This window comes from Aquarana catesbeiana, linkage group LG05 (assembly GCF_042186555.1).
Source record: "Aquarana catesbeiana isolate 2022-GZ linkage group LG05, ASM4218655v1, whole genome shotgun sequence".
In the NCBI taxonomy this organism is placed as follows: domain Eukaryota; kingdom Metazoa; phylum Chordata; class Amphibia; order Anura; family Ranidae; genus Aquarana; species Aquarana catesbeiana.
In genome coordinates this window covers 252,249,472-252,261,745 of record NC_133328.1, presented here as the reverse complement: position 1 = coordinate 252,261,745, position 12,274 = coordinate 252,249,472, and the positions used below count along the sequence as shown (strand labels likewise).

Below are 12,274 nucleotides of genomic sequence, written 5' to 3'. Positions count from 1 at the left end.
TGATCCCGAATTTTGATGGTTAGCGATTCTAGCGCCATAATAAACAATAAGGGGGACGGGGCAACCCTGTCGGTTCCCTCTACGTATGCCTATGTTTTGTGACTTATAGCCCTTGACTATGAGGCGTGCTGTGGGATCGCTATAGATCATTTTAAGCGTCGTCAAAAATTTTGAGCTGAATACGGAGCATTCTAAATTGAAGAGGAGGTAATCCCAAGACACGGAGTCAAAGGCTTTGTGGAAGTCTTATGATAACAATAGCACCCCCCTCTGTTCCCTACCGTCCCAGCCTGAGTTCAGAGCAGATATGATATCAATAATCCGTCTGGTCTGATCCGAGGCTTGCCTGTTGGGAAGGAATCCTACCTGGTACGGGTGGATGTATTTTGATAAGAACGAGTTCATGCAAGTAGCTAAAATCTTTGTCATTATTTTGAGGTCGACATTAACGATATCGAGCGATAATTCACATAGTCCCCATGGTCCTTGTTTGGGGATAACGTGGATAAAGGCATTATTTTCCTGTGGTGGTAAAGGGGAACCTTTTCTCAATTGGTTGTAAAAAGAGCATAGAAGTGGGGTCAAAATTTCAACATATTTGCGGTAGTAGTGGCCAAAGAATACTTCTGGGCCTGGAGCCTTTGCCGGATTCAGACTTTTAATAGCTGCTACCACTTCGCCTACTGTAAATTCCGCTTCCATTAACGCTACATAATCTCAAGCCAGTGTAGGGAGTGGGATATCTTGGAGGAACTCCTCTGCCTTATCTTTGTGGAAAGCGTTAGGGGAATCACATAGTTTGCAAAAAAAAAGTGAATAATTCACGTAGTATTAACTGAGGATTCTGGGTTGTTTAGCCTTTCTGCATTCGTAATTTAGGCAATGCGGTAGTAAATGGTTTGGGCGTTATTCTCCTTTCTAGTAGATTATTAGGTTTATCCCCGTGGCATAATAGCGGTGTCTGGACCATCTATTGTATTTTTCTGCTTTCGTAGTCAAGCTCAAGTTCACGGCCATTCGTGCTGCATCGATCTGATTTCTAAGATTTAAATGCTGATTGGTTTGTTTTTTCCCGCATGAGACGCCGCAGCTCTTTATCCTGTTGTCTGATCGTTTGTTCTCACACTCGTTTAACTCTGGAGGCTAGTTGTATTAATTTGCAGCGTATGGTCGCCATATGTGCTGCTCAAAGTTGGGCAGGTGGCCGAGGAGGGATTGTCCTGAAAGTGTTGTTGGACAGCAATTTAAAATTTTTTGGAAATAATAGGGTCAGTCAATATGGACACACTTAAAAACCAACGATGGCTGTGGTTTAGACCACAGGTCCTCTAATTTTATTTGGACCGAGGAATGGTCAGACCATGCCATGGGGGCGTATCTTAGCCGAGGAGACATACAGAAGCTGAGGGGATTATGTAACCACTTCTAGCATTGAGTGAAGGAAATGTGCATGACCCGTGTTAGGGGCATGTGAGGGTAGGGTTACTGCGTTCTCAATTTTCCCTGCTACCATGACATAGCGGCAGTCTTTTATCTTTTTTTACTGTAGTGTGTGTGAAAGGGATCCTTTTAGCAACACATATAGCTTATCCTCGTTTTTTTTATCCAGTCCATTTGACAGGAAAACTGTAGGGTATCTTGCATTCAAGTATTTAGGGGCAGAAGTCCGTGAGAAATGTGTCTCCTGTAATAGCAATATACAGTGGGGACGGAAGGTATTCAGATCCCCTTAAATTTTTCACTCTGTTATATTGCAGCCATTTGCTAAAATCATTTAAGTAAATTTTTTTTCCTCAATGTACACACAGCACCCCATATTGACAGAAAAACACAGAATTGTTGACATTTTTGCAGATTTATTAAAAAAGAAAAACTGAAATATCACATGGTCCTAAGTATTCAGACCCTTTGCTGTGACACTCATATATTTAACCATTTCTTCTGATCATCCTTGAGATGGTTTGTGGCAGCACAGTGGTGTAGTGGGTAGCACTCTCACCTAGCAGTAAAAAAGGAGATGAGATGAGACCAAGATAGAACTTTTTGGCCTTAATTCTAAGCGGTATGTGTGGAGAAAACCAGGCACTGCTCATCACCTGTCCAATACAGTCCCAACAGTGAAGCATGTTGGTGGCAGCATCATGCTGTGAGGGTGCTTTTCAGCTGCAGGGACAAGGACGACTGGTTGCAATCGAGGGAAAGATGAATGCGGCCAAGTACAAGGAATATCCTGGACTAAAACCTTCTCCAGAGTGCTCAGGACCTCAGACTGGGCCGAAGGTTTACCTTCCAACAAGACAATGACCCTAAGCACACAGCTAAAATAACGAAGGAGTGGCTTCACAACAACTCCGTGACTGTTCTTGAATGGCCCAGACAGAGCCTTGACTTGAACCCAATTGAGCATCTCTGGAGAGTCCTAAAAATGGTTGTCCACCAATGTTTACCTTCCAACCTGACAGAACTGGAGAGGATCTGCAAGGAGGAATGGCAGAGGACCCCCAAATCCAGGTGTGAAAAACTTGTTGCATTTTTCCCAAAAAGAATCATGGCTGTATTAGATCAAAAGGGTGCATCTAATAAATACTGAGCAAAGGGTCTGAATACTTAGGACCATGTGATATTTCAGTTTTTCTTTAATTTTTGCAGCGTATGGGGGTGCCATATGCTGCGTACACTGTTGGCGGTGCCAACCCCCCCTATCATGTTGCGAAGTTGCCTCCACTCTCGAGATAGAGGCAAGTTCACCACGAGTGGCATACGCTTCTGCTCTGGTCCATCTCTTTCAGCGTCTGGAAGGGATGGGAAGGATCAGCTGACCAAACATGGCGTCATAAATGCAAAATAATTCCGTAATCAGGAACAAAGTCCTTCTTCTGGAGATTGTATACCTTTTGTAAGTAGGCAGAAAACTAAAACCGCTTGGGTAACAGAACATAGCAAGAACTGTCTACTGTTGATACAAAAGTCTTCAATGTTGGACATAGTCCAAGTGCAGGAAGACTGGTCTCAAAGAGAATTAATACCCTGATGGCGTTCTTGGAGATGATCAGGTGATAGATGGAGACTTTCTGGAGCTGTATCTTCTGGGCTTGGACCATAAGGGAGAGAGCGGATGACCATCAGCATTGTGAACGTTGGGGACAGGAGAATTTCTTGATCAGTCCCAAATCAAGGAGCAACGTCTCGCCAGCCTGGAAATTGGCAAAGGAATGGGATTTCCCCTTATATGAAAATGATAATCGGAATGGAAATGACTATCGATACTTGATTTGGCGGGTGATCAGATGGACTAGTAGCGGTTTCAGCAATCTCCTCTTCTGGATTGTCGCCTGAGAGATATCGGCAAAGATCTGAACCGAATGTCCCAGGAGGGGGATATATCTCCTTTGGTTATTGCCTTCATCATTATCTTTTCCTTAATCCGGTAAAAATGTGGCTTAACTATCGCATCTCTGACGGCCTGGGGGCCCTGGGCTCGGTGTACCCTGTCAATTTCCAGTTGGTAAAGGGAGATATCTGGTATCAAATTTTTCATCAAGGATTGTATTGTGTCCTCTAAGTCCACTGCTAATTCTGGGAGGCCACGCACACGGAAGTTGTACCTCCTAGATCTGTTAACATGTCTTTTATCTTTGAGTTCGCCTGATCTAATTGGTCTTGCAGGGATGAAATCCTTCCAGAATTTGGTTAACTCTTTTCACCATACCGTCCATTTTGGACTCAATAGTGTCCACCCTTTCCCCTATATTTTGAAAATCATCCTTAAGTCCAATAGTGATAATTGTGCAGGTTTTAGACAGTTCTTGTTGCAGGAGTGCAGAAAATCTAGCCAGAAGAACTGCATCTCCTGAATATGTAGTGGCAAGGATAGGTGGCTGAGAATGCACAGAACTGTTTTGGCTCAGAGCCAGCTCAGCAAGTTCTGCCATTTGCCTGTCTGTGGAGGAGGCTGGGGAATCGGCGTATAATAGAGCCCTGTCTGGGGAGATGGACAAGGGAGACAGCTGTGGGTGCTCACCTTGTGGTGTGGAAAGCTCTTCTTGAGATTGGGAGGAGAAGGGGTCTCTTCCAGCGTTGACCTGTGAAGCTGTATCTGGGCAGGGAGAGGCTGGCCTCCTGGATCTGATGGCCACTGTGCAGTGTCTCTCTTCCCTGGCGCCATCTTGGCCTGAGGAGGCCGCTGCTGAGCCTGAGGACTACCGTCCTCAAAGGCTGTCTGTCCTGATGTCAGTCCAGCCTGGGTAGGTTGCTGCCGGGTTTGTGGGCTGCCTCACTCCGTACCTCCCTTCCCCTGCACCATCCCGGCTTGGGGACACTGCTGCTGAGTCTGGAGGCTGCCGTGCGCCGTGTCTCCCTTCCCTGGCACCATCTTAGCCTGGGGAGACTGCTTTTGGGCCTGATAGGCTTGCGTTGTTTGAGGTTGCTGAAGGGTTTTTAATTTTTTTTCCCCGCCATCCTCCGCTGCATTATCTGCTCCTGATCCACGGACTGCCATTATTTCGGTGATCCATGCATCCCTTATAGCACATGACTGTTCCTGGCGCCACTTTTCAATGAAAAGGTGCCCTCACTTATAAGAGTTGGGGGACATCTGTTAAAGTTAAAATCCCCTCACCACTTTCTTTTCTCAAATCAATCAAAAACTGCTCAAGGACAGACAGATTGGCAGAATGTCCTGAACCATCTCTTGTCCCATGAAGGGATTATAGCAGTACCTCCCTAAGACAGGTTAATTTTCTATACATATCTCTTTACAGTACCAAATCCCAACGGTGGTGCGTCCTATTCTGGACCTTAAATCCCCCAACAAATACCGCCAAATTCCAACTTTTTGTGTGTAATCCGCAAGCTGTTTATTACTCTGAGTGAGACAAAGCGAACACTGGCACCTGTAGACATCCCAAATGCTTATCTGCGTATTCCCATTTATCCAACTAATCAGCATTTTCTTCACTGTGCAATGGCAGACAGTCAATTACAGTTTTGGCCTATCATTTCCCAGATTATTTACAAAGATCCTAGTTCTTTCCTTATGCCTTTCCTAAATCTCAGGATATCCAGGTCTGGTTACCTGTTGAGACTTATCCACACTATCTGTGTAGCCATGCAATGGGCAATAGATCTGAATTGGAAGTCTAATGCTATGCCATTTCTGCAAATAATCTCTTGTATAGGCCAAATTATGTTGATGGAGCAAATTTTTTACACACTATACGACTCTAAATCTTCTTCTTTTTTTTTTTTTTTTAAATTTAAAACTTGTTTTATTGAACAATATACACAGAGTTTATACATGCATGGTACTTTGTGGCAATACAATGGTGCATTTATACAAAAGGAAAAAACAAAGGGGTATGGCATTATGCATAGATCATATAACATAACTAATCATATCATCCAGATGGTGCCCATAAATTATACAATGTGGTCAAGGTCAGTACGATACAACGCTATTGGCCGGCAGTTTTTCCACATAAGAGGAGGCTACGGTATTGGGTCAGTACATGACTCTAAATCTTCTTTGATGCAAAATGGGACCCATGGTCCCTTTACTGCCATCCAGACTGATGTGGCTTCAGTTGTTGATGTCACGCTATCTTTTTGGGCTCAGAGTTTACATCCTCTTATCCAACAGCTGAAACGTGGAAACAAGACCTAGTATTGCAGAAAGGTATTGTCCTGTTTTTTGAATCCTCTTTACTGGTACTTTTCTATACCTTTTTTTGTTTTGTGTTCTTCTGTGGTGATTATGGATCGATGATCCTTTAATTTCATTTTTTTTCTATATGAACACTTTATCTAAGTATTATTTTTAGTATTTTTTCTATAGGATATACTTTGGCCGGCCATTGTATATTTTGATCCCTTTATTATAAAATCACTGTAATTCTTATATTCATCAATGTCATATTATCAGATAATTGGTCCTTTGTATTGTTGCCCCTACGTATTCAATAGAAGTTTGTAAACACTAAGATATGAAATTTAATTTAAATTAACCACCATATCCACACCTGTAAAATGTTCATTATATATACATAGTGCTGAATTATTGGCTATATCCTTCCAGAAATTTTTATTTTTTTAGATCTTTCTAGTTAACAAAACACCATTTTAATAGACTGCTTCAATATTCAGGTCCGGCAACTCCATGTCCATTTCAAATGTAAATACTTTTATTGGCACATGTTAAAAAATAAAAAAGCAGACACGTTTCGGCACACCGCCTTGATCACTGCACACTTATTATATACTGAATATATCTACCAGAGGTCATGCAGGCAATAAAACTTCTGCAAAGAAAGAAATACCCACTGAATACCTGGTTGTATGTTTATGGACTAGTGTACAGACAAGTGTACATCAGCTTTTGAGATTAGTTAAATTTGGTTTTGCATGGTAAACACATCACAGATGCATTAATGACTTGCAAAATGACGGCTGGGCAGGACCCTGTTCGATCTGGGTGGACGTCATATGATGTCCTCCCTGGATCGCACCTCTCGCGTGCCCATGGGGCCACGCTGCGGCGCAATCTGTCGCTGACTGATCACTGTACCGGCCTGCTACCAGTACCATGTGACTGCTGTAAACAATCACAGCAGGTCACATGACAGTTGTAAACAATGGATGGCTTCCTTTTAAGTCATCCATTGTGTACAATTGTGTTGCTAGCTGTGATTTGTCAGTGATCACATGGTGCATACTGGGCCAACCCCAGCCCATCCAGTGCAATGTGATTAGTTGTGGCCAATCATCGCTAATCACAATAAAACAAATTGAATCGATTTTATCCAGTAAAATGCTTGCTTATAGCAATGAAAAAAAAAAAAGATCATTCCCCCAGAGTAGTACAATGGTAACATTATATTGCTTTGTTCAAAATGTGTTAAATGTTTTATTTTTTGTACTGGTACCTGATCACTCCCACACCTGTTATATGATGACCCTGTACTGCACTGGTGACCGTATGGTAAAAAAACAAGACAGAAAAAAAAGAAATTGTGAATTTTTTTTATATATTTTTTATTTTTCAAAAAATTGTGACAAAAAATTATAACTTCAAAAAACTCACCATGCCTCTTACTAAATACCTTGGACTGTCTACTATCCAAAAAGGGGGGCATTTGTACTGTCCTGGCATGTTTGGGCCTCAAGAAATGAGGTCGTCCATTACATCAGGTTGGATCAATCTTCAGATGTATATACCATAGTTTGTGGACTGTATAACTTTCCTACAGACTAAATAATATACACTGATTTGGGTTATTTTCTACAAAGAAATGTAGCAGAGCACTTTTTGGACTAAATTCATGAAGAAAGATTATTTGCAAAATTGTATAACCGAAACGCAGAAAAACGTGTTAAAACCATTTTAATTTATTTGGCAGAAAATAAAAAACCCAGTGGCGATTAAATATCGCCAAAAGAAAGCTCTAGTTGTGTGAACAAAATGATAAAAGTTTAGTTTGGGTACAGTGTTGCATGACCTTGCAATTGTGAGAGTGTAACCACACTGAAAGGTAAAAATTGGCCTGGGCAGGAAGGGGGTAAAAGTGCCCGGTATTGAAGTGTAAAAATAAGAAAAAAAATTTCCCTCTGTGCTCGTGCGCAGAAGCAAACACATATACTTAAGGCACGCATATGTAAACGGTCTTCGCACCACCTTTTGAGGTATTGCTGCAAACGTTAGAGCAGGAGCAATAATTCTACCATAAGTACTGATCTGTAACTCTAAACAGGTAACTGTTAAAAATGTTCAAAGCGTCGCCTATGGAGATTTTTAAGTACCGTAGTTTGTCACCATTCCACGAGCATGTGCAATTTTAAAATGTGACGTTAGGTATCTATTTACTTGGCGTAACAATATCTGCTATATTTTACCAAAAAATTGGGTGATATATTTATTTATTTTTTTATTCATTAACTTTTATTTTTGTTACCCAAAAAATTGTTTTGAAAAATCGCTTGGCAAATACCCTGTGATGTACATACGTACATATCTAAAAAATAAATATATATAAATAAAATGTATGGAGGTTATAAGTAATTTTCTAGCAAAAAACACTGACTTAAACTTGTAAAACAGAGTGCCAGAAAAGGCTAGGTCTTCAAGTGGATACACTTAACCCCTTTTTTATAGCCACCAGTGTATGCATTGATTATGTCAGCAGTGGGGGGTGGGATCAGGAGGAAGAGGTTTACAGGCGGGTGTGCACGTAAATCTGACACACAGACTGTCTTTTCAGGTGGAAACCATCAATTCCACAGACCCCCTGCAACATTCACAAACCGCCCGCATTGCAAATCTCTCCAGGAAGAGGGAGACCAGTGCATTAAGTACCCAGAAGCGACAAGGATTTTGTCACCTCCAGTTTCTGCTGTCACTTTCCCTAGCCACTGTGGCCGGGGATTAAGCTAAGGGGAAGCAATCTGTATTCCATTATAGCCCGTACACACGATCCGAATATCGTGCGAAAACAGTCGTCCGAGGAAGGATCGTGCGATATTCGGATCTTGTGTACACTATTTTCGACAGCCGATCATGACCGTTCATCCGATATTTTTCGATCGGACATACACAAAATATTTCGATTACGATTCCTGATCGTACGATTTTCGTTTAGTCAGTATAGTTGTCGTCTGAAAATACAATACAAATACATTACAACACATGACATCAGTTCCGATTTTTTTTTTTTTTTTTGTCTGTCGTACGAGAATCTTCGTGACTTTTTTTAGCTATTCAATTTCTACTTGTGACTATTAAGCGAGAACGGTCGTACGATATTCGGAACATGTGTACGAGGCATTAGTGTCAGTGAAGCACAAGATACATCAAGGGTCTAATATACCCCCAATGTCTCATTAACCACTTGCTGACCAGCTGCCGCAGTTTTACTGCGGCAGAATGGCACGGCTGGGCTAAACAATGTTGTTCAACGTTGCTTCGCCCTTTGGCCACTAGGGGAGCGTGTGCTGCTTGCCCCTGGAGCCGATGCGAATGCCTGTCGGTTGCGATCACCGCCGGGCTCCCGTGATGGCTGCTGACACACCAAGAACCGGGATCTGTCTGTGTAAGAACAGTTTCCGGCTCTCTGAGGGGAGAAGAGACTGATAGTCTGTTCATACACTCATACACAGTATGAACAGCGATCTGTCATCTACTCTAGACAGTCCCCTCAGCCCTTCACTTAGAACACAGAGAGGGAACACAATTAACCCCTTGATTGCCCCTTAGTGATTAACACCTTCCCTGTCAGTGACATTTTTACCATAATCAGTGCATTTTTATAACACTGATCGCTGTATAAATGCCAATGGTACCAAAAATGTGTCAAGTGTCCGATGTGTCCTCCATAATGTCGCTGTCCCGACTTGGGTCTACCTTTAAATTTTTTCACTTAACTTTGTTGCTATCACAAGGGGGAACAATAGCCCCTATGTGACAGCATCTTTGAAGCGTCAGATTCTCTTCAAAGCATCACCTAATTTTGGGTGCCAAAGTTTTTCGCCATTTTCACATGTTGGTTATTTGCTCTGTACAATCTTTTGCGTTTTATATTTTTTTACATGCCAGAAATTTTTACTGCTATCATTTTATGCTCCGCTTTCAGAAAAAATATACAGTTTGTCAGTTTTTTAACTCCTCTTCAAGCTTAAAATGTTTGTTTTAGCACGTGTGGCAAAAAAGCTTTAGCAGCAAACGGGTTAAAAGGCACCAGTACCAAATTTAACACTAACCCCCACCCTCCCTAGTCAGAGGCTTGGTTCACAAATATGCAAATTGGATGCTGTTTTGAGTCGCATGACATGAAATAACATTGATTTCCATTGAAGCCGTTCACATATATGCGGTGCATCTGCCGAGCGAGTTTAAAGAGTGTTTTTGTGTGTTTTTGTGAACACTGCAGGGGCTGTACACGTGGGAATTCCAGGCTCATTGTGTTCTATGGGAACGCTTCTGAATCACATGTATTTGACCCCCTTTATCTCTTATGTATTGGCCAGCACTGAATTGCAGCTGTGACAAAAATTGGGTTCTGAGCAATTCAAATGTGCGCATCAAAAATGCACCTGAACTGTTGAACAAATTATTTTTTTTTAATTTGCAGTGAAAACGAACACACAATTTGCACTGGACATGTGTGAACCCAGCCTTACTGGCCTAACTCCACCTCCAGCTGACTTCAGCTGCTCACTTCTTTCAGTAGCACAGGTGCAGCCTATTTCAATGTTTACAGCCTCTCTGAGAGAAGTCCTCTATTGCACTATTTGCACTTCTGCGGTGAGTGCGCATAGAAAGTATACTTCTAGAATCTAGCATTGAGTATGGTCTGGAAATTGTGACTATATGTATCCTTTAAATGCATTTCTTAATTCTAATGGTCATTAACTGAATAATTCATTTATTTGCCAAGTTTGTGTTGTTTAGACTGAAAAACTTTAGGGACATACAATTTATTGCAATACACAAGATTTTGCATACATTCTTATGCTTCATGCACACAACTTGTGTTTTCTTGTTATGTGCAATTACTAGTTATGCTTTTCCTTTTTAGCTGTGGGCTTGGCTGGAGGAACTCCAGAAGGAGCTGCTAGATGATGTATATGCAGAGTCGGTGGAAGCTGTTCAGGATTTAATTAAGCGCTTTGGACAACAGCAGCAGACAACACTCCAGTTTACTGTCAATATTATAAAAGAAGGGGAAGACCTAATTCAACAACTTAGGTAAATATCATATTTGTCTGTAATATCTGCGCAGAGTATGTTTTGAGCAAAGTACAATTTTGTGTTAATGTGTTCACCTTTTACACAAAAAATGTAAAGGTGAACTAATACCAAACACCCTCTCCACCACCCTGGCCTCTGCTGTATTTATCTCCACAGATGTTGAGCTGTCGGCACTCCAACAGCTGTTCCAAAAATTTGAAACTCCCGCTTTTCTGCTTCTTCTCCATACAGTGGCTACCGGAACAGACCATATCGATTCTGATTGGTCAGCGCCGTCAGTGAATAACTGTGGTCTGTCCCAGAAACCTCTGCGTGGAGAAGAGTGGGGCATTTCAAATCCCTGGACCACTGGATCAGCTGCAAATTGGCTGAAAGTGCTCCACAGGTGTTTGGGAGGGTGTCCGGTGTTTACCTTTTACATTTGTTGGAAAAGGATCCCCAATTTTACTGATTGCAGTATGCATTTCTCTATTGTTGATCAGTTGTATCAATAATGGACTTTTTTATACACAACCCCAATTCCAAAAATGTTGGGACACTGTAAAATCTACATAGAAACAGAATGGAATGACTTGCAAATCTCCTAAACCCATATTTTTTTCAATACAGAAAATGGAAAAAATATCAAATGTTTAAAATGCTTAAAGTTATACCGAAGGCTTCTTTTTTAAAATTTCATTTGAAAATAACAAGCATGTTGTACTAACCACTATGCAGTGGTTTTGCACAGGACAGCCCCGATTCTCTTTTGGGGTCCCTCTTTGGCGCTTCTGGCATTTCCCCCCTGGGGAGTGCCCCACAGCAAGCAGCTTGCTATGTGGGAACCAGAGCCGAGCCACAGCTCCGTGTGTCCATTCAGATCCACCCACCTCTCTCCTCACTGGCTTACTGACTTTGACAGTAGCGGAAGCCAATGGCACTCTGCTGCTGTCTCAGCCAATCAGGAGGGAAAGTGCCAGCCATGTCTCTCGTGCAACATCCCTGGATCGAGAGGGGGCTCAGGTAAGTATTAGGGGGGCTGCTGCATACAGAAGGTTTAGAATGCATTAAGATTAAAAAAACTTCTGCCTGTACAATCACTTTAATAGTACTATTTTAGGAAAAAAATTAGGTAGTTTGGAAATTGATTACAGCAATGTGTCTCCAAAACAGTTGGGATGGGTCAACAAATAGCTCACTCTGTAAGTCCCTTCGTTTTTTGCTCTTGAGAGCCATACCCAGACCCCATGCTATGGGGACAGCCTCTAATGTTTCTTCAGGCACTGAATTCTCCATGGGCGCTCACCTTGCCAACACGTGTATTCGGCCGCAGGGTTCTTCATAGATCCAGGGCTGTAGTCTATCTACAGTGGGGACGGAAAGTATTCAGACCCCCTTCAATTTTTCGCTCTTTGTTATACGGCAGCCATTTGATAAAATCATTTAAATTCATTTTTTTCCTTATTAATGTACACACAGCACCCCATATTGACATAAAAACACAGAATTGTTGACATTTTTGCAGATTTATTAAAAAGGAAAAACTGAAATATCACA

General features: G+C 41.8%; 1 protein-coding gene across 1 annotated transcript in view; it reads left to right on the top strand.

Annotated features, from left to right (window-relative positions):
- Positions 1–12,274, top strand: part of TRIO (trio Rho guanine nucleotide exchange factor) — a gene marked incomplete in the record, with an annotated part of 1,361,655 nt that overhangs the window by 330,409 nt on the left and 1,018,972 nt on the right. Inside the window, 1 exon segment of the mRNA XM_073630705.1 lies at positions 10,566–10,735. Coding sequence (XP_073486806.1) covers positions 10,566–10,735 — 170 coding nt within the window.